The sequence below is a fragment of the Staurois parvus genome, unplaced genomic scaffold (genome assembly GCF_062004578.1).
Source record: "Staurois parvus isolate SC_StPar_1 unplaced genomic scaffold, SC_StPar_1.0 ptg000336l, whole genome shotgun sequence".
In the NCBI taxonomy this organism is placed as follows: Eukaryota; Metazoa; Chordata; class Amphibia; order Anura; family Ranidae; genus Staurois; species Staurois parvus.
Window position 1 is genome coordinate 4,294,721 of NW_028318132.1, and position 22,987 is coordinate 4,317,707.

A 22,987-nucleotide genomic window follows, 5' to 3' on the forward strand; every position below is an offset into this window, starting at 1 on the left:
CCGCTAAATTGCAGTATGTTTAGTATGTTTAATTTAAGTAAGTTGTAATTCACAATTTATTTTGCAATGCGCAAGAAATCATGACAATCTCAAAATGAAATTTTAGTTTAACAAAACCTAATTGCAGCTTTTGTGTTTTTGATCCCCCAAAAAAAGATGCAATAGCCCACCCCTCTAAAGGAATGTTTTATACATGCTAGATACATGGAAATCATTAGGCATTAGAAAAAAACGGGACAATCAGGTTTCTGAAATGTATTACTTGGTGTATTTCTGTTTTATTTAGCCACTTCTGCTGTTTTAAACCTGAACAATATTTAATAGTGCTGATCACTTATGTTTGTACTTTAGATTGGACATCGAGACTTTGATGTGGAAAAGCGACTCAGGAGAGATCTAAAGAGGACACATGCATTGCTGGCTGACCTGCAGCTCCTTCTGGCCACCATGGGAGATTCAGGACCACCCGTGGATCGTGGAGAGATAGAAAGAGTTCACATCCAGGTGAAATCTTCAAACAGAGTTCCTCACGTACTTGCAGTTAGTTACTTTGATTGGGCCAGATACCCAGCAGCCTGTTTCTCTACTGATGACTTCGTCTCCACTTCCATGTGATAACTACAGCAATATTGTATCTGTTATATTTGTGCCAATAGACCATAATTATGTCCATAATATGTGAACACATAGTAGAGTGCAGACAGCCCAGTAGAGGGAATACTTTTTTGTAGAAAAGAATAATTTAAAGTATGCCACTGGTGCACCCTCTGGTGAAAGACATAAGGAAAGCACAAGATTCAACATGACTACATAACTTTAAGGTGACCATAAATATCTCAATGGTTTTATAGTATGGTGGTAAATTGTTCCTTCAAGATACACTTGAGCCAGACATTAACATTTAACTTTTATTCACACTCAAATGGCACATTTGTTTGCTACATTTACTGTAAACTTCAGAACCTCACTACCTGCAAGCTACATGCCTCTACATTTGTATGTATGTTGTATAGAACAGTTGCCAGCCAATCATCATGTCAATGACTAGGTGCAGGCTAGTATGTTCACTGCTAACAGCATGGCCCTCTGTGAGTACTACAGCCTCACCTATAGACATTGGAACACAAGAAGGAGGGTAAACACCATAGAATCATGAGACAGTAGATTGCAGCCCTTTTTAGTAAAAATGTGAGAAGCCTTAAAGTGATATTAAAGGCTAGAATGTAATGTTTTAAAAATACCAAACATGTCATAACTACCTGCTCTGTGCAGTGATTTTTGCACAGAGCATCCCTGATTCACCTCTTCTCAGGTCCCCGCGCTGGTGCTCCTGTCCCCCTCCCTCCTACCGAGTGTCCCCAGAACAAGTAGGTTGCTATGGGGGCATCCAAGTAGACTCACTCTCGGGCATCCATTCACACACAGAGACGTGGCTTGGACCCGCCCCTCTCTCTCCTCATTGGCTCACTGGCTGTGATTGATGTGACTGTCCCAGCCAATGAGGAGAGAGAGTCCCTGGAGTCCTTAGGATGCAGTGGGGCTCAGGTAAGTGTTGGAGAGCTGGGGGGTGGGGTTGCTGCTGCACACACATAGAATTCATGAAGGTAAAAAACCTGGAGCCTTTACAACCATTCTAGGAATCAAGTTGGATAAGATTATATAAAACTTGCATGGTTTTCCCTGGGTATTCCGGATTCCTCCAACACTCCAGAGACATGCTGGTAGGTTAATTGGCTCTTATCTAAATTGGTCCTAGTATGGATATGTATGAATGTGAGTTAGGGACTGATGAGAATGAACAAAATATATATATATATATATATATATATATATATATATATATACTGTGTGTGTAAAGTGCTGTGTAAATAGGCGGTGCTCTATGAGTACCTAAAATAAATAAATAAAATAAAACAGATTAAAGGTGAATTAAAGTGACATTAAAATGTATTTGTTTATAAATCAGATAATAACAATATTCTAACTTACATGTATTTGCAGTTTTTTCTTAAAAAAATCCTCCTTCGTATTTAGTTTTGAAGGTGTGGTCCACCATGTCACTGGGACCTATGGAGTCCTGTAGGAGTCCCGTCTACATTTATGCTCCCACTCTGTACTACAATCGTACATGAAGCATTCCTAGTTGCTGCACACACAGGCATCATGAAAGGGATACAAACAGATGCTGTCAATCATCGCTGTGGAGGGGGAAGAGATGCATGGTTTGTCATCTGTGAATCCCTTATGTGCTGTGTGTGTGTGTGCGTGGCACTTTTTAAAAAGTAAATGCAGAGGAGGATCTTTTCTTTGTAGAAAAGGTAGTAAATACATGCAAGTTTGATTATTATCTATCTTATGGAAAAAAATAGACTTTAATGTCACTGTAAGTAAGCTTTATGCCTTTACATTAGTAACAATGCTTGCTGGATAATAAAAGCAAACAACTGACTCCTGTTGCCTTGAGTTAACATTATGCACATTCTAGCTCTGTTTGGCTCCCAGAGTGAGAAAACTACCTGATACTTTCCGGTTAGTGTATCCTCCCACCAGGGGTGGACTGACAACTCATGGGGCACCTGGGTGTCAGAAGAGGAGGGTGATGAAGGCATGGTTAGTCACTCCACCTTTTCCTCTGCGTACTTGGGCCGTATAGCATACCCAGGGCCCCCCCATCATCCAAAAAATGGCAAAATAGCCCTGTCTGCAGATATTGCACCACTGCTTAGGCCTTCTTTTTCTGGCATAGCTGCATGGGAACTTCTGCCTCTTCCTGTAGACATGATGCTTATAATGTGGGGTTTATGTCCTACTTTTTCTGTAGCTATTGGAAGATTTGTATGGGGGGGAGTGTTGCTTGAGTGCACTATAAACTGTGGTGCTTGGGTGCACTCTAAACTTTGGTTCTGTGCAGGAGCGGACTGACAACTCATAGGGCCCCCGGGCAATAGGGGATCATGGGGCCCCTGTGTCCTTGCCCAAACTCAAAAAAGCCTATGAAAAAGGTACCAGGGGCATCTCATGGGGCCCCCTACTGACCCCGGGCCCTCGGGCAGTGCCCGAGTTTCCAAATGGTCAGTCCGCCCCTGCCTCCCACACAACAGTGCTGAAGCTTGGTGACTGGCCACGCAGGCACTCAGTGAGAGAATTCTCAGCACTGTGTAAGCTCCAAACTGCGATATAGAGCTTACACAGGGCTAATGCTCCCAGGCTTCCAACAGCAGGACCAGAGCAGAAGAGAAAAGAGATGGTAGGTATATTCAGCAAGTCAGGCCAGTGTTAAAGTGGTAGTAAAGCTTAAAAAAAGGTTTTCCCCCTGCAAGGCAATATCATAATGTGCTAGCATGCATTGCATAATACCAAAGCACATTATGAAAAATGTACCTTAAAACAAAGCCCTCCAGTGGCACGCTGTTGCAGTTGACAGGATGTCCATCTTTTGGGTTTGCGGGCTCTGGCTGTCTGATTAGTCGAACCTCGTTGACGTCGCTTCCGCCCATGCGTGCAGGAGCCCTGGCCACGGCACAAAGCTCTGTAGGAACAGCATGGGTTTGCCATTCCTTCAGAGCGCATGTGCTGGCGACATCACTGGCTGCTGCTCGATATAATATCTCCTAAACAGTACACGTTTAGGAGATATTCATTTTACCTACAGGGAAGTTTTACTATAAGCTTACCTGTAGGTAAAATTCACAAAAATGAGTTTACTACCACTTTAAAGTGAACCTGATGCTTGGCCTTAAATGCGCAAAGTATGCATAAAGTTTAGACTGATCACATTCCCATGAATATCTAAAAAGAAAAAGATTAGTTTGCCTTTCAAAACACAATATTAAATGTGCCAGAACATATCCTGCACTTCAAGCCAGGATAATTTTAAATGAAATATTATTAACTCTAACAGAAACTTGAAGCACAAAATAAACCTGTTCCTAAATAACTGCTTGATATCTTGAAGTCTGAAAATATCTAAATGTTAATTCAACTCTGTGGGTGTGCGTGAGAGTGTGTGTGTGTGTGTATATATATATATATATATATATATATATATATATATATATATATATAGTGAAGGAAATAAGTATTTGATCCCCTGCTGATTTTGAATGTTTGCCCACTCACTAAGAAATCATCAGTCTAAAAATCAAATTGTAGGTGTATTGTAACACTGAGAGACAGAATAGCAACAAAAAATTCTAAAGAAATGCATGTCTAACAAATTATGCACTGATTTGCATGTTCATGAGGAAAATAAGTATTTGATCCCCTATCATTCAGCAGGATTTCTGGCTACCAGGTGTCTTTCATACAGGTAACAAACTGAAATTAGAAGCAGTCTCTTAAAGGGAGTGCTGCTAATCTCATTTTGTTACCTGTATAAAGACACCTGTCCACAGGAGCAATCAAACCATCAGATTCCAAACTCTCCACCATGGCAAACACCAAAGAGCTGTCCAAGGCTGTCAGGGACAAGATTGTAGACCTACACAAGGCTGGACTGGGCTACCAAACTATTGCCAAGCAGCTTGGTGAGAAGGTGACAACAGTTGGTGCAATCATTCTCAAATGGAAGAAACACAAAACAACTGTCAGTCTCCCTAGGTATGGTGCACCATGCAAGATCTCACCTCGTGGAGTGGCAATGATCATGAGAACGGTGAGGAATCATCCCAGAACTACACGTGAGGATCTTGTCAATGATCTCCAGGCAGCTGGGACCACAGTCACAGTGCCGCAAGGTCCCTCTGCTCAAGAAAGCACATGTCCAGGCCTGTCTCAAGTTTACCACTGAACATCTGAATGATACAGAGGAGGAATGGTTGAAAGTGTTGTGGTCAGATGAGACCAAAATCGAGCTCTTTGGCATCAACTCGACTCGCCTTGTTTGGAGGAGGAGGAATGCTGCCTATGACCCTAAGAACACCATCCCAACTGTCAAATATGGTGGTGGAAACATTCTGCTTTGGGGTGTTTTTCTGCTAAGGGGACAGGACAACTGCACTGCATCAAAGGGATGATGGATGGGGCAATGTACTCTTAAATCTTGGGTGAGAACCTTATTCCCTTAGCCAGGGCATTGAAAATGGGTTGTGGATGGGTGTTCCAGCATGACAATTATCCAAAACACATGTCCAAGGCAACAAAGGAGTGGTTTAAGGAGAAGCACATTAAGGTCCTGGAGTGGCCTAGCCAGTCTCCAGACCTTAATCCAATTCAAAATCTGTGGAGGGAGCTGAAAATACGAGTTGCCAAACGTCAACCACCAAACCTTAATAACGTGGAGAGGATCTGCCAAGAGAAGTGGACCAAAATCCCTCCTGACATGTGTGCAAACCTGGTGGCCAACTACAGGAAACGTCTGACCTCTGTGATTGCCAACAAGGGATTTGCCACCAAGTACTAAGTCATGTTTCGTGAAGGGGATCAAATACTTATTTCCCTCATGAACATGCAAATCAGTGCATAATTTGTTAGACATGCATTTCTTTTGAATTTTTGTTGCTATTCTGTCTCTCAGTGTTACAATACACCTATCATTCGATTTTTAGACTGATCATTTCTTTGTGAGTTGGCAAACATTCAAAATCAGCAGGGGATCAAATACTTATTTCCTTCACTGTATGTATATATATATATATATATATATATATATATATACACATAAATCAATTAAATATGTATATATATATATATATATATATATATATATATATACATTTTTATTAATTATTTTTTTTTTATTAATTACATTTTTTTAACTTATGTATTTATTTTTCTTTGTTAATCGTTTACTACTAAAATCTTAGAATAAAAGATGAATTTGGAAATTATATTTAAATCTGTCTTGCTGAGCCAAACAGAATTAGCTTTTATCTGATCTGCCAGGAGAGAGTATCCATGAGAATTGAGAAGATGTATTTACGAATGGGCTCTTTGCCATGTCCTGTTGTGTTAACTGTAATAAATATGCTCAATCTGCTACTGCACAGCTTGCTTCACTGTTCATAGCTTTCCATCCCACTTACAAACTGATCTGTGCCTCTGTGTTTAGATGGCATGTGTTCAGCTAAGGAGCTTACCATTGTGGCCACTGCAAAGATTACTATTGTCCAACACCAGTATAATCCTCCCAACTGTTGGCTTTGTTCAGCTCTAAAAATAAACACTCTTCAAACAATCTAGAATTAAGAGTAAGGCTGGCCACGCACGGGCCAACTTCTCTGAGGATTTAGCAAAAGTTCCACAGAAAATCTTTATCAACATGACTGTATGGGAATGTAAAATAGTAGGGTTGATTTACTAAAGGCGCAAATTAATGTTTTCTTACTTAAGTTGTATTCCTTTCACTCATCCAATCATAAACAAGTATAATTACATTTTTTATTTTTATGAACATGCACATAATTGGTTATTTAAAGGTAGCAAATTTCACCTTATTCACTAAGCTAAATGAACGTTTATCTACAATTTGAACACTCACTTTGCTATGTGAACATCCTTTGCTACTATATTGAATAAACCCCAATGATTTACAATCAGTACATTTTTGAAACTCCATTCCCCTGTTGATGCCGATTGGTGGCGAAACATGTTGGGCAGGGCCTAGCTGTTGATGTCATATACATGCTGACTCTCAATGCTTTGGTGACTCTTTCTTATGTGCTCCTATACTTCTTATGTTTGTGAGTATATGTCTGTTTACTTTAACCACTTGCCCTCCAGAGGACTTACCCCCCTTCCTGACCAGGTCATTTTTTGCGATATGGCTCTGTGTTACTTTAACTGACAATTGCGTGGTCATGCAACGCTGCATCCCAATGAAATTTATGTCCTCTTTTCCCACCAATAGAGCTTTCTTTTGGTGATATTTGATTGCCTTTGTGTTTTTATTTTTTGCGCTATAAACAAAAAAAGACCAACAATTTTGAGAAAAAAAACAATATTTTTGACTTTTTGCTATTAAACATGTCCAGTAAAAAAATTTAAAAAATCTAATTTCGTCATACATTTAGACCAAAATGTATTCTGCTACAGGTCTGCTAAAAAAAATCCCAATACTTGTAAATCAATTGGTTTATGTGAAAGTTATAACGCTTACAAATGGTGGTATATATACTGAAATTTTTTGTTTTTACTAGTAATGGCCGCGATCAGAGACTTATAGCTGTACTGCGGGACTGCGGCGGACATTCTGACACTGGGGGGGGAACTGATTTTGTGTCAGTGATCAGTGCTAATAAAAAGTACTGACACTGTACTGATGGCATTGGTCAGGAAGGGGTTAATATCTGAGGCGATCAAAGGATTAACTGTGTGCTGTTTTTTTTTTTTTTTTAGTGTGTGCTGTGTTTCCCTGTAAGGACCCTGCTTTGTATGGCTCTGCTATGATACCTGGACCCTACAGAGGTTGCACAGGCAGTCCAACTCCTCCAGGATGGCAAATCAATACGTGCCATTGCCAGAAGGTTTGCTGTGTCTCCCAGCATGGAGGAGATTCCAGGAGACAGGCAGTTACTCTAGGAGAGCTGAATAGGGCCCTAGAAGGTCCCTAACCCATAAGCAGGACCGGTATCTGCTCCTTTGTGCAAGGAAGAACAGGATGAACACTGCCAGAGCCCTACAAAATGTCCTCCAGCAGGCCACTAGTGTGAATGTCTCTGACTAAACAATCAGAAATAGACATCATGAGGGTGGTCTGAGGGCCCAACGTCCTCTAGTGGGCCCTGTGCTCACTGCCCGGCACCATAGAGCTCAATTGGCATTTGCCATTGAACACCAGAATTGGCAGGTCTGCCACTGGTGTCCTGTGCTTTTCACAGATGAGAGCAGGTTCACCCTGAGCACATGTGGCAGATGTGAAAGGGTCTGGAGAAGCCGTGGAGAACATTATGCTGCCTGTAACATTGTTCAGCATGACTATTTTGGTGGAGGGTCAGGGATGGTCTGAGGAGGCATATCCATGGACGGACACACAGACCTCTACAGGCTAGACAATGGCACCATGACTGCTATTAGGTATCGAGATTAAATCCTTGGACCCATTGTCAGACTCTACGCTGATGCAGTGGGTCCTGGGTTCCTCCTGGTGCACGACAATGCCTGGCCTCATGAGGCGATAGTATGCAGGCAGTTCTTGGAGGATGAAGGAATGGATACCATTGAATGGCCCCCACACTCACCTGACCTAAATCCAATAGAACATCTCTGGGATATCTTATTTCAGTCCATCTGAAGCCATCAGGTTGCACCTCAGACTGTCTAGGAGCTCAATGATGCCCTGGTTCAGATCTGGGAGGAAATACCCCAGGACACCATCCGTCATCTCATTAGGAGCATGTCCCGACGTTGTCAGGCATGCATACAAGCACATGGGGGCCATACAAACTATCCAGTACTATTTTGAGTGGCTGCAATGAAATTTCAGCAAAATGGACTAGCATGCTGCATCATTTTTTCACGTAGATTTTCGGTGTATGTTGGAATTCAGTCCCCTGTAGGTTGATCATTTTCATTTCCATCAAACGATGGGGCATCCTTATGTTCATAACACATTATCCAGTCCATATCAGTATAGATATCCAGCATGATATTTTTCCGCATTGAGATTTGATGTGTTTTCAAAGTGTTCCTTTAATTTTTTTTGAGCAGTGTATTTCTGAGACAGTGACCAGTAGGAGAAATAGGCAGATAAACCTCCCTAGCAATAACACCCTGTCAGGTGTTCTAACCCTTATCTATTCTATTGATATGGTGGCATATCATTAAAAGGAAAATTCTAAGCAAAACCTACATTCAATTTAAAAAAAATTTAAATCTGTGGTCAGACACACAGCCTAGCTTCAACCAGAGGCGTAGCTAGGATATTTTGCGCCCGGGGACGAACTATAAAATTGGCGCCCCAGCCCCCTTCCCGCTTTAATCACATCAGTGACACCAATGATGGGGCACTATTCCTCCCACTGACACCAATGACACTTACTTTGCTGACCCCTACTCCAGCCTAGGCTCCTTCCCTCTCCCATCCACAGCCAGCATACCTGGTTGCAGCAGCACCATCTGCACGGCACACTTACCGGTCAGCTGTCTTCTTCACTTGCTCCGGCCGCTCCCTCACTCGATCTTCGCGCTGCAGCTCAGCTCCTCCTCTCCAAGCTCCACCTCCTCGCAGGTGATTGGCCGCCTGTGTGTCTTTCCTGAGCTACAGTTCTGGCGCCCAATCACCGGTGAGGAGGTGGAGCTTACAGAGTGAGGTACAAGCTGCCATAGGCTGTCCAGTGATCCTGAGGGTGTGGCCAGATGACAGGGGCAACATGACATCCCGCCCACACATCGCGTCCAGGGAAAAGAAGACACCGGACCTCTCTACCCCTCCTCCAGCAGCACCTCCTGGACTGGATCGCCATGGGACTGGGACACGGAGCCAGGTAAGACACAGCAGCCCGCTGCCCGCCCCTGTACTAAGTGACCCTTCCTTTGGAAGAGGGGGTGGCACGCCCCCCTAAAAAGTGCTGCCCATGGCAAACGCCTTGTTTGCCTCGCGGCAAATATGCCCCCGGTTGTAAGCCTCATTTTGGTGCCCCTGTACCTTGGCGCCCGGGTACATATTTACCCCCCTAGCTATGCCTCTGGCTTCAACAACCTTTTTGTGAGCTGCCATTGCTGAGCTTTCTTTGAAACTATTATGTGCTTGAGAGTCATGCTGACCCAATAGCTTCAATAGGTTACTGATCAAAAACAAGTATGCAGAATGGGTAGCAAGCATTCATTAATGGCAGCCCACTTATTTCTATTGTATTTCCTGTAAATGCACAGATTTCAGCAACCTCATAACAAAAGGGTCAGAGAGAGTCAGTGCCAGTTCACATGCAGATTGGATGTGGTTTGAACCACATCCAATCCTCATGACGTGAAATAACATTGATTCCTAGGGTACCTGTTCACATATGTCCAGTGCATGGCCGGTGCAGATTCAGTGCAGATTGAAAAAGAGTCATATCCAATTTCTGAGCAGTGCCTTCAGGTTCAGGTGCGGATTACAGGCTATTGACTTCTATGGGAACCGTTTCTAAACCGCATATATGTAAACCTGAACCTGATGTAAACCTGAACCGGTGAACAACCACTGTGTCAATTAGCTGTGAAACCTAAGCTTCAATCCGCACCACACAAATTGAATGAGCTCCAAAGGAGGATCTTGTATTTATAAGAGCTACAGAACTGAAGATGACATTTGTTTTTTTCCCACATGGGGCAGGTAGGCTTTGTTAAAGCATATAGATAGATAGATAGATAGATAGATAGATAGATAGATAGATAGATAGATAGATATTCAGAATGGAAATAGGGCTTTCTATCTTGACTGGAATGCTGTATAAATGTTTCAAAAACATATATATGCTAAGGCTCATCAAATATTCAAGTGGAAATTGAACTGCAATATAATCTGTGTATGCCAAAATTAATTAATGTAAACAACTATATTATTATGGCTAATTTAAAGTTACCCTAAAGGTTAACTAATCATGTAATGAGCAGATGTCCTGCCATTTATACAGGCTTTGCATTGAACAAGCTGACATGGTTTCATTTTTCACAATATGATAAGTAGCAGGCTTCAAGATGAAATGGTAAAAAATAATGTAACTGTTTTCTGATTAGAAATGAATGCATTTATGGATCATTACTATTCTGGTCATGCAGTATTCTACAGACTTTTAGTAAATGCTGCTGTAGATAATGTGAATACATAACGAGAGATGCTTACTTGTAGACTTGGGTTCCTCCTATACAGGCATAAACATCTGGCAGATGGAAAGCATGGCTTCACAAAAATCCACATGGCTATTTACAAAGACTGAAAGCAGTATTAAACCCGAAAGAAAACTTTTATTATATTGCAGCTTACATCTTCCATGTAATCCAGGAATCCAGGGAATATCTGATTGCCTCTCGGGGATCAGGTAAAAAAAATTTTCCCAGCAGGAGCAAATTGGATCGTGCTTTGCTAGGGGTTTTTTTTTGCCTTCCTCTGGATCAACTGTGGGTATAGGATTATAACTTTTTCTTTCTATGGTTGAACTGGATGGACTTTTGTCTTTTTTCAGCCAGACTAACTATGTTACTATGTGATGGCTGCAATAGTTTTCTTATTTTGGCTTTCTTTCTTCTTTTTTTCATGTGATGATCTGGCCAGTAAAGTCTGTTGTTTTTCAAAAGAACAAGCTCTCCTGAAGATGTTTCAGTTACAGGGAGGATAAAAACCATATACTATTGGCAGGGGCGCATACAATGATCAGCTTTTATTTATGTAAAACCTTTATTCTAAAAGGACAAAGGTTAGTTGGCTTTTGGCTTCAATTTGTTAGTGTAGTTCAATATGCTAGTATAGTTAACACTCCACTTCCCCTAGAATGACAATGCTGCTATCCAAAGGTGCTCTTCATCAAGTGTAAGGGCACTCTAATACAGGAGGTGTGTTTCTGGCCAAATCACCCAGTGAAAATGGAGGCAAAAAAGACTAAAAGAAAATCAATGCAGCTACCACACCTATTGGTAAACTGCAACATATTACATTTCTGGTTTTGGTTTTTAATATTGCTTGAAGTAAAAAAGAAGTTCCTGATTTTACTTACACGGCCAGTAAGGTTTTGTCTTTTAAATTATCCTTGCTTTGGAAAAGGCTTTGAGTCATTCTCGGTAGACTTCCATTGCATATAAAAACAGCTGTTCTTCAATAAGAAACTAGAGATTAAATGCATATAAGAGATAGTTTTCTTAACCCCTTCACACCTAAGGGTAAAAAAAATCTTAACGCCTAAGCACAATTTTGCAACTTTTTTTTACATTGGCCCAAACACTAACCCTGGCACTGAACTAGATCATAGGTAGTTTTTCTTTATTTTTTCATTTATTTTTTAACATTTATTTATTTATCTTTATTTATCTTTTTTTTTTTTACAAACAGTTGTTTTTTTTTTCTATCTGCAAGGAGAGAGATACAATATATCTCTCTCCTCCATTCAGAGAGAGAAAAAAAAAACAAGGGGGAGGGCTTCACAGTGACTGATCACTGTGATAGCCAATCAGAGGCTATCACAGCAATCATGTGACCCGGAATCTGGAGTCCCGGGTTCCGATTGTTAGAACGGGACCCGGGGCTCTCAGTTACACCCCAGTCTTTGTGCTCGGAGAGCGTACCCAGCACAAAGATAGGCACGCAAATATGTTGCCCCACAGAAAAAGCCCAGTTCTGTGAGGTTGTATATTTGTTTGAAGGGGTTAAAGGAGTAATTCTCACATAACTAGGAAAATAAAGAGAAGCTGTTGTCACTTCAGTCTTCCAACCATTAATATAATTATTAGTATTTGCATAATAATAAATTGGGTTGATTTTTTCCTGCAGCACATGCTAGAGATCACATTTCTAGTGAAAGGTACAGTATGTGTGACATTTGTATACCTGTGTCTAACTATTAGAGCTCCATGGGAGCTGTGAAACCCTGGGTACTCCAATACTGGGTAGTCCAACTACTGACCTCAGTTTGGAAGTTGGCACCTTGGACCAACCTCTGCTGCATCACACAACTGGTTAGTAAGACGACCATTACATTAGGTGACCATTAGCAATGTGCAGGAAGCTGGAGAGGAGGACCAAAGCACCGTCTCCTGAGCTAAACTTTCCACAATAGAGCTGAGTTAATTTACTAAACCTGGAGAGTGCAAAATCTGGCTGTCAAGGCTTAATTGAACAAGGTAAAGTTAGAAGCTGATTGGCTACCAAACACAGCTGCACCAGATTTTGCACTCTCCTGTTTTAGTAAATCAACCGGTAGCCCTCCAGCTGTTGCCAAACTACAAGTCCCATGAGGCATTGCAAGACTGACAGTTACAACCATGACTCCCAAAGGCAGAGGCATGATGGGACTTGTAGTTTTGCAACATCTGGAGGGCCACCAGTTTGACACCCCTGGCCTACAGCTATCACCTTTTGTACCACATCCCCCTTCCTTTAGATTGTAAGCACCACGAGGAGGGCCCTCCTATTCCTTCTGTACTGAAATGTACCGTATTTTCCGGCGTATAAGACGACTTTTTATACTTAAAAACATACCCCTACGATTGGGGGTCGTCTTATACGTGGGGTATAGAATGTCAGCCCGCTGGATGTGTGGTAATACTGTACAGTAGCTTTGGCTACATACAGTATACCGCACTGAGCCAATCACGGTGAGCGATGTATTCTATTAATGAATACGGAGCCTGCTCGGATTGGCTGAAGTTGTGACATCATCAGCCCGCCTCTCTGATGCAGCCAATCCGAGCAGGCTCTGTATTCATTAATAGAATACATCACTTGCCGTAATTGGCTCATATGACGTCCTCCCATTCTCCGCGCATGCGCGGCTCAGGGAGCGTGCGTCGACCGGCAGAGCGCTGTGTCCCTCGGACACAGCGGATCACCGATCATGGAAAGAGCTGAAGATGTCAGCTCGGTCACGTGATCAGCTGTGTCCAATCACAGCTGATCACATGTAAACAGGGAAATGCCGGTTATCGGCATTTCTCTCCTCTCGAGCTGTCACGCGGACAGAGGAGAGCCGGTAATCGGCTTTCCGCAGAGGGGACATGTACACTGAACATCAGGGCACTGATGATCAGTGTAGCCCCAGCAGTGCCACCTGTCAGTGTCCATCAGTGCCACGTGCCAGTGCCCATCAGTACCACATCAATGCCACATATCAGTGCATACCAGGGCACATCAATGCCACATATCAGTGCCCACCTGAGCTGCCATTCAGTGTCACCCATCAGTGCCAGTCAGTGCCACCTATCAATGCCAATCAGTGCCACCTATCAGTGCTGCCAATCAGTGCCACTTATTAGTGCCAGTCAGTGCCGCCTATCAGTGCCACCTATCAGTGCCATGTGTCAGTGCTTCCTTTCAGTGCCCATCAATGATGCCTGTCAATGCCCATCAGTGCCACCTATCAGTGCTGCCAATCAGTGCCACCTATCAGTGCCAGTCAGTGCCGCCTATCAGTGTGCATTAGTGCCTGTCAGTGCCGCCTAACAGTGCCAGTCAGTGCCGCCTATCAGTGTCAGTCACTTTTCTTTGCTCCTGGTTGGGTAATTGTTACAAAGTGAAGCCTAACCACATTATATATAAAGTGGTTGTAAACCTCAGACATGAAATATGAATAAAGCATATACCCCTATAGTGTGTATTTGTCTCAATGCAAAGCACTAAGTGTCATTTCTGTCTGTTGCTTTGTTCCTCTGCTATCTGCCTGAGCCACTTCTGACAAGTTTTCCTGACACCAAGAGAAAAAAGGTGACAGGGGAGGGATCTCCAGCAAACTGAAAGCCTTAGCTCTGTTCCTGTGTGCTGTGTGAAGGGGGGAATGTCTCTTCCCTCCAATCAGCTCTCAGCTCTACCCACTGAGCTCTGCAGTGTGTACTTTTAGCTCTCCACCCGCTGCTTTCTGAAACCTCAGACAAGCTGTATAAATTCTGCACTTTTTGAATGGACGTAGAGAAGAGAAAACTGCAGATAAGCAAGTAAAACTTATGTAGTAGCATTTGTTTAATCACTGCACTGGGTAAATGTCAGGGTTTACAAACACTTTAACCACTTGCCTACCAGGCACTTTTTACCCCCTTTGTGCCCAGGCCATTTTTCAGTTTTCAGTGCTGTTGCACTTTGAATGACAATTGCACGGTCATACAACGCTGTATCTATATGACATTTTTATCATTTCTTTCACACAAATAAAGCTTTCTTCTGGTGGTATTTAATCACCACTGGGTGTTTTATTGTTTGCACTATAAACAAAAAAAAAGCAAAAAATTTGAAAAAAAATAGTATTTCTTTGTTTCTATTATAAAATTTTGCAAACAGTTAATTTTTCTCCTTCACTAATGTGCGTTGATGAGGCAGATCTGATGGGCACTGATAGGCAGCACTGGTGGGTATTGATGAGGAGGCACTGATGATGCTGCACTGATGGGCAACACTGATGGGCGGTGCTGACTGGTGGCACTGACTGACAACACTGACTGGTAGCACTGCTGGGCGCAACTGCTATGCAGCACTTTTGGGCAGCACTGATGGGTGGCACTGCTTGGCACTTATGGTTGACACTCAGTGGTGTATTTAGGTTTTGTGCTGCCCCCCGAGAGAACCTTCCACTAACAACCGCCCCCATCAGCAACTCTGGCCATCCCCAGGAACAACAGCTGGGCTCTGCATACACCACCAAGCAGCCCACAGCCTCTCTCGGATCTCAACTGGTCTCCATGCCACTTATGTCCCTTCTTTCGGGGGGCAGTGCTGCCCCTCTAAAAAATGCCGCCCTAGGCAAATGCCTTGTTTGCCTTGTGGTAAATACACCCCTGGTGACACTGCTGGCCACTGATGGGTGGCACTGCTGGCCACTGATGAGCACTGGTGGGCGGCATTGCTGGGCACTGATCATCAGGGTACTGATCACCGGTGCCCTGATGATCAGTGCAGATGTCCTCTGTGTCATTTGCCAGTTATTGCCAGTACTTTCCTCATGCTGTGACAGCATGAGTAAACTGTGTTTACTCCTTGATCTGCTGTGTCATTGGACAAAGCTGATCACGTGGTAAAAGGCCGCTGTGGTTGGCCTTTTACCTCATCATATGATCAGCTGTGTCCGTAGAACACAACAATCAAGGAGAGTGCCGGGTGCACGCCACTGGGGGCGCGTGGGAGGGTGCATTCTGGGAGGATGTCATATGATGCCCTCTCAGAACTGGACAACCGCCCTGTAGCTGTAATTCGGCTATAGCGATGTTGGCAAGTGGTTAATAAGGAAACAAGTCCAACTGCACTTACAGAATGCAACAATCTATTTGCCTTTATTAACTCAATCCCTTTGTGACATTACAATAAAGTTAAAGAAAAAAAAAAGGTAAATAGTGCCTTGAGCGAAACACCATCCCTCACTACTGGCAAGCAGCAGACACCAGCCTTGGTCAGGGCTGGTGTGGACAATAAGTGCTACTGAACCATATCAGGGAAAAGTTAGATTTCTCATTCTGCCAGACAGAGTTGTGTGTAAGCCTCAGAACTGGATGAGCAGAAATACAAATATTTTGTCAGTTAAAGCAACCCATATATCTGTATACTTCAGCTTTAATTCTATGAGATTTCTTTTTCATTCTTTAGCTCAATGTGTAGCACTTAAGCGCTTATTTAGGCCCTATTGAGAGTTCTCAGTTTTGCATTATAGGTTTACATTTTGTGAACACTCATTTACCTGAAAGTGAATGGGTATTTTCATTTTAGATTACTACCTTAATTTTACCTTGAGGAAATAAGGAAAATCACTTCTCTATTATATACTGCTGACCGTGGCATAAAATGTTTCTATATAATATGAACATTTCATCTTCCCTGTTCACAAAGTAATTATTACTTTTCAGAAAGCCTTAAGCAATCTGACTTCAACTGTATTAACAGCACAAACTGAGAAGCCACTGCTGTAATTAACCTAGAATTTTTTTTTTTAAATGCTTGGATATGCAGGCCATGCAATCTGCAATTAAAACCTAATATATGCACGTATCTAGGAAGCCACATTACAGCACACATAACATCTGTGTTAGGCAGATGTTTGCACCTGTCTCTTAGGAGAGACACACAACTGGAAAAAGAAACACTTGAACCTAATTATACATTGCTTCTTAATCTCTTTACATGAGAATGCGCTGATTCCACATAGAAAAGCTTTTACTAAAGTACATTGAGTTTATCCAACTACCTACAGTTTAAATGATCCATAAAACCCCTTAGTGTAGTCAGCTGACATGATGCATACAAGCACTTGCAAAAATAAAACAAACACAATACTGTATATACATTTCCATTTTATGACTTGATTTTAGAGAGCTACATCAATAAAACAACGGCATATCTCTAAAAAACAAATATCAAAAGGAAAAAGCATAACATATTTTTTATCGTTCACTCAGAAAAGTACTCTAAGATGCTTCACGACATAAGAAATATAAACAGTGAATCTAGTTGTTAAAAGCCTCCTTTAACTGCTTACTGTCAAGACCCTTACCCCAGGGTTCCAAAAACTGACTGCACAGAGGAATGGAGCAAATAGACAAGAAAGAATAAAGTTGTTTCACTAAAATATTCTTCAAAAAATAAACTTGAGAGCATCTAGAGCAATTCACAGCATGAAATGTTGGCACGATGAGGAATGAAAATATAAAGCTTTTTTTTTTTTAGTTTTCTCTTCTTATTTGGCAAACAGATGACCTTTGTTTACTGTGTTTTGAGTCTTATAACTACTTCAATACATTTTAGAAACAGGATAAACATAGAAAGAAATTATTTTTGCAGTGATTGATTAATGCAGTATTCTGAAATCATCTGTATTTTATAACTTCATTTGCTAAATGTATTATCATCTGTCATTCAGAAAGACTGATGTGCACAGCAAGTTAATCTGTAGAAAGCAATCGTCTTTCATCTATAAACTAATGAAAGAGAAATATTGTTGTGATGGGTTACTGCACTTTGGTATTCAGCATTGTCCCTAGGATGGGAGAATCTACTAGCTGGAATGCAAGAGTTGTAAAACCAGCAATTTGGCCAAGCTGTCATTTAGGCGCTAAACATAGGAGTGGCTGGGGGTTTGGGTTTTTTTTTCTGTTCTAGCAGGTGGGGCAGCTTCAGCTGGTGAGGTATGGTTGGCATAATCAGAGCAAGGTTGGAGTCTACACTTGCCCCAACTCTGGGTAGCCCCATGCAGACTCTCTTTCTTGCTGGAGGAGCCATAGGGTGGACCTCTGGAACCTCTTGATATACCGTCATCTCTGGATCACTGGAAGTTGCTGTGAGGGAATCATATATAGTGGGAGCAGATTTGGAAAAAGGAGGAGGAGGGGGAATGCAGTCCTTTTCCTGATGACTAGTATACTGGTGCTCTTCCTAATGAACTGTGTTGTGAGAGGTTAGAAGTCTCTTTATACATGCAAATGGTGGTATTGCCATGTTTGATACACTGGAGACAGAGACTGCAAATAACAATGTTGCCGTCTGCAGCACACATGCTGAAAAGAACCCATGTAGGTGATCTCTCAGTGGTGGACCAGAGGGACCACAGTGCCCTGCACCCATGGAGGTCTGGCATCTCATGGAGCAGGACAGCTGCTCCCTCCTTTTCTTTGTGATCTACGCATGGATGAAATCCTGCCTCAGTGGGTTGTACCTCTCCCTCACTTTCCTTCTCTGCTCTATTGGGTACCCACGTATAGTCAGATACATCATTCCCTCTCCCCTCATTGCTGGTTCTTCCAGCCTGGTGTCCTCTCCCTCTAGGCTTTTGTTATTCTCCTGCTCAACTACAACTACAATGGCCACTAATTTCTGTGTAACTTTTTCCAGCAACTGGCATTTTGCTGTAATTAAACAGCCCTGCATACTCCTCCCTAACAGTTAGCAAGGCAGAGGAGGGGGATAATCTGTGCATGGAGAAGTCAGAATAGGGTTCTTTGGCAGCTGTGTAGGACTACGAGCTAGTCTGCACCTGGGTGTCAGAAGAGGAGGGTGATGAATGCATGGTTAGTTGCTCCACCATTCCTCTGCGTGCTTGGGCCATATAGCATATCCAGTGCCACCACCCCACCCAAAAAAATGGCAAAATAGCCCTGTCTGCAGATATTGCACCACTGCTTTGGCCTCCTTTTTCTGGCATAGCTGCATGGGAACTTCTGCCTCTTCCTCTAGACATGATGCTTATAATGTGGGGTTTATGTCCTACTTTTTCTGTAGCTATTGGAAGATTTGTATGGGGGGGAGTGTTGCTTGAGTGCACTATAAACTGTGGTGCTTGGGTGCACTCTAAACTTTGGTTCTCTGCAGGGGCGGACTGACAACTCATGGGGCTCCCGGGCAATAGGGGATCATGGGGCCCCTGTGTCCTTGCCCGAACTCAAAAAAAACTATGAAAAAGGTACCAGGGGTATCTCATGGGGCCTCCTACTGACCCTGGGCCCTCGGGCATTGCCCGAGTTTCCAAATGGTCAGTCCGCCCCTGGTTCTCTGGTGAAATACACAGCACATTAATGATTCTGTAGTGCTCTCCTGCAAGCAAAGGGTGCTTGTTATGGTGTCACCAACAGATGTACTCTGTTGAAGAAGTAAAGAAGAAGAAAATAAAGAAGAAAATAAAAGACCTTGACAAAATAAAACCCAAATAATACAAAGCTCACACTCAATAGAAGCTATAATTAGATAAAAAATTAATCCCAGACAGTCACCAGAAAACACTACAAGTGAAATAAAACCTTTATTTATTTAATTTAAGAACACCCCCCCTTCAAAAAAAGGGGGGGGGGGGCTGTGGAAACAGCAGCAACACAGCAACAGAGCCTGACACTGAAAAAAAAGTCCTAAAAGCACTATTGGGTCTGCGAAAATCACAGTGAATGTAGATGGGCTTACACTCCACTCTCCCTAGGCACACACATTTAAATTAACTGTAGTAAATTTACAGCACAGAATATAATACTGTTAGAGATGAGCGAAGTATTCAAAAATTCGATTCGGCTGATTCGGCGAATTCGCGGAATAAATTCGATTCGAGGCGAATATATTCGCTGCGAATTTAACTTATAAAAAGGGTGTTTCTAGGCTTCAGAGAGCCTTTATATTAGTGCAGAACACTGTACCTTTAATTTAAATGCCCTTGGAGTCTGCTGGGGAAGAGAAATAATACTGTCAGTCAGTATGACATGCAGATGAGTGCCGTCGATCTTAGAATCACCGCACACTTCACTCATTTGGGCAGTCACGAGGCCAAAACCAGAGTGTGGAGCCACAGTGTGGCGGTGGAGGCAGCAGCAATGGGAGGCCATACAGCACCCTATGACAAAATGGAACCCACCAGCAGTGTGAGGAGACCTGAAAGTGGCACATGGCAGAGTGTGGCGATGGAGACAGCAGCAATGGGAGGCCGTACAGGGACCCATGACACACTCTGGACCTGGCAGCAGCATGAGGAGGCGATACAGGGGCCCATGACAGATTACGGGCCTGGCAGCAGCATGAGGAGTCGGTACGGGGGCCCATGGCAGATTACGGGCCTGGCAGCAGCAATGGGAGGCCCGTAATCTGCCAGCACCCTATGACAAAATGGAACCCACCAGCAGTGTGAGGAGACCTGAAAGTGGCACATGGCAGAGTGTGGCGATGGAGACAGCAGCAATGGGAGGCCGTACAGGGACCCATGACACACTCTGGACCTGGCAGCAGCATGAGGAGGCGGTACAGGGGCCCATGACAGATTACGGGCCTGGCAGCAGCATGAGGAGTCGGTACGGGGGCCCATGGCAGATTACGGGCCTGGCAGCAGCAATGGGAGGCCGTACAGGGACCCATGACACACTCTGGACCTGGCAGCAGCATGAGGAGGCGGTACAGGGGCCCATGACAGATTACGGGCCTGGCAGCAGCATGAGGAGTCGGTACGGGGGCCCATGGCAGATTACGGGCCTGGCAGCAGCAATGGGAGGCCGTACAGGGACCCATGACACACTCTGGACCTGGCAGCAGCATGAGGAGGCGGTACAGGGGCCCATGACAGATTACGGGCCTGGCAGCAGCATGAGGAGTCGGTACGGGGGCCCATGGCAGATTACGGGCCTGGCAGCAGCAATGGGAGGCCGTACAGGGACCCATGACACACTCTGGACCTGGCAGCAGCATGAGGAGGCGGTACAGGGGCCCATGACAGATTACGGGCCTGGCAGCAGCATGAGGAGTCGGTACGGGGGCCCATGGCAGATTACGGGCCTGGCAGCAGCAATGGGAGGCCCGTAATCTGCCAGCACCCTATGACAAAATGGAACCCACCAGCAGTGTGAGGAGACCTGAAAGTGGCACATGGCAGAGTGTGGCGATGGAGACAGAAGCAATGGGAGGCCGTACAGGGACCCATGACACACTCTGGACCTGGCAGCAGCATGAGGAGGCGGTACAGGGGCCCATGACAGATTACGGGCCTGGCAGCAGCATGAGGAGTCGGTACGGGGGCCCATGGCAGATTACGGGCCTGGCAGCAGCAATGGGAGGCCCGTAATCTGCCAGCACCCTATGACAAAATGGAACCCACCAGCAGTGTGAGGAGACCTGAAAGTGGCACATGGCAGAGTGTGGCGATGGAGACAGCAGCAATGGGAGGCCGTACAGGGACCCATGACACACTCTGGACCTGGCAGCAGCATGAGGAGGCGGTACAGGGGCCCATGACAGATTACGGGCCTGGCAGCAGCATGAGGAGTCGGTACGGGGGCCCATGGCAGATTACGGGCCTGGCAGCAGCAATGGGAGGCCCGTAATCTGCCAGCACCCTATGACAAAATGGAACCCACCAGCAGTGTGAGGAGACCTGAAAGTGGCACATGGCAGAGTGTGGCGATGGAGACAGCAGCAATGGGAGGCCGTACAGGGACCCATGACACACTCTGGACCTGGCAGCAGCAAGAGGAGGCGGTACAGGGGCCCATGGCAGAGTGGCGAAGCGTAAGCAGCTTAAATTGAAGGCCATACAGAGGCCTATGTTAAAAATAATAACATGTTTGGGGCATGATTCATGGCGGATTTAGTCAGTTGTGTCAGGAACTGGTGGTTTGAAATCCAGACTAATCCACGCCTGATTCATTTTCACAAACGTGAGTCTCTCCACACTTTGGGTGGACAGTCGTGTCCTCCGCGGAGTTAAAATACCTCCTGCCGCACTAAACACGCGCTCCGATGCCACGCTACTGGCCGGGCATGACAGCCTTTCAAGGGCAAATTCAGCTAGTTGGGGCCAAAGGTCAAGTTTCGTTGCCCAGTAGTCAAGGGGATTGTCTACCTCGGTTGGCAGGGTGCTGTCCAAGTAGGCCCAAGCCTGTTGTTTGAGGTCCTGCTCCAGGTCCACCTGATGCTGCTGCTGCTGCTGCGGCTGGTTAGTAGTTTCCTCACTGCGCTGGTGAAGAAAGCTACTCATCATCGACTGCAGACTGAGGCAGCCGCTGCTGGTGGAGCTGCCACTGCTCCTACCACCCCACCCCTCCCCTGCTGCCATGGCAGCGGAACGCGAGCGCACAGGGCCCACAGTGTCTGAGGATGGACGTTGGCGCAGAAAGGCAGAGACCAACTGACTACATAGGTGGTTTTTATAGTACTTTATTTTGGCCTCCCTCTCAGCAGGTGTGAAAAAGGCCACCATTTTTGAACGGTAGCGAGGGTCCAACAAGGTGGACAGCCAAAAGTCATCCCTCTGTCTGATGGTTATTATTCGGCTGTCGCTACGCAAGCAACCGAGCATGCTATGGGCCATTTGTGCCAAGGAATGCGAGGGACTCCCTGCCTCCATCTCCACAGCATACTGCCACGGTGCGTCTGGGTCCTCTGTCTCCTCCTCCTCCTCTACCAGATGCTCCTGCTCCTCCACTCCTGTCCGCTGAGTGGAAAAACCACCCATTTCACTCAATAATTCCTGAGCACCAATGTCCTCCTCTACCTCCTCCTCTTCTTCCTGTCCTGCCCCCACAGGGGTCATGTGGCGTTGAGATCTGTGCGCCACGTCTACCGCACCCTGACCAGCCATTGTTAACAGCATTTGTTCCAGGACGTGCAACAGAGGAATGACGTCGTTCATCCCATAGTCCTGCCGACTCACGAATAGCGTGGCCTCCTCAAAGGGCCTGAGCAAGCGGCAGGTGTCACGCATGAGCTGCCAATGGCTGACATCTAAGTTACACAGGGGAGTACCTTTATCCGCTTATAACATCAGAAAATCGGTGATGGCCTTTCGCTGTTCATAAAGGCGGTCTAACATATGTAGGGTTGAATTCCACCTTGTTGCAACGTCGCAGATCAGGCGATGCTGTGGAATTCCGTTCTGCCGCTGCAGCTCAAGGAGGGTGTGCTTTGTGGTGTAGGAATGGCTGAAATGCA

General features: G+C 44.5%; 1 protein-coding gene across 2 annotated transcripts in view; it reads left to right on the forward strand.

Annotated features, from left to right (window-relative positions):
• Positions 1–22,987, forward strand: part of MYO18B (myosin XVIIIB) — an 810,748-nt gene that overhangs the window by 560,607 nt on the left and 227,154 nt on the right. For both annotated transcript variants that reach the window (XM_089684120.1, XM_089684121.1), the window contains exon 35: positions 352–504. In XM_089684120.1, coding sequence (XP_089540246.1) covers positions 352–504 — 153 coding nt within the window. The remainder of the gene's footprint in view (positions 1–351; positions 505–22,987) is intronic.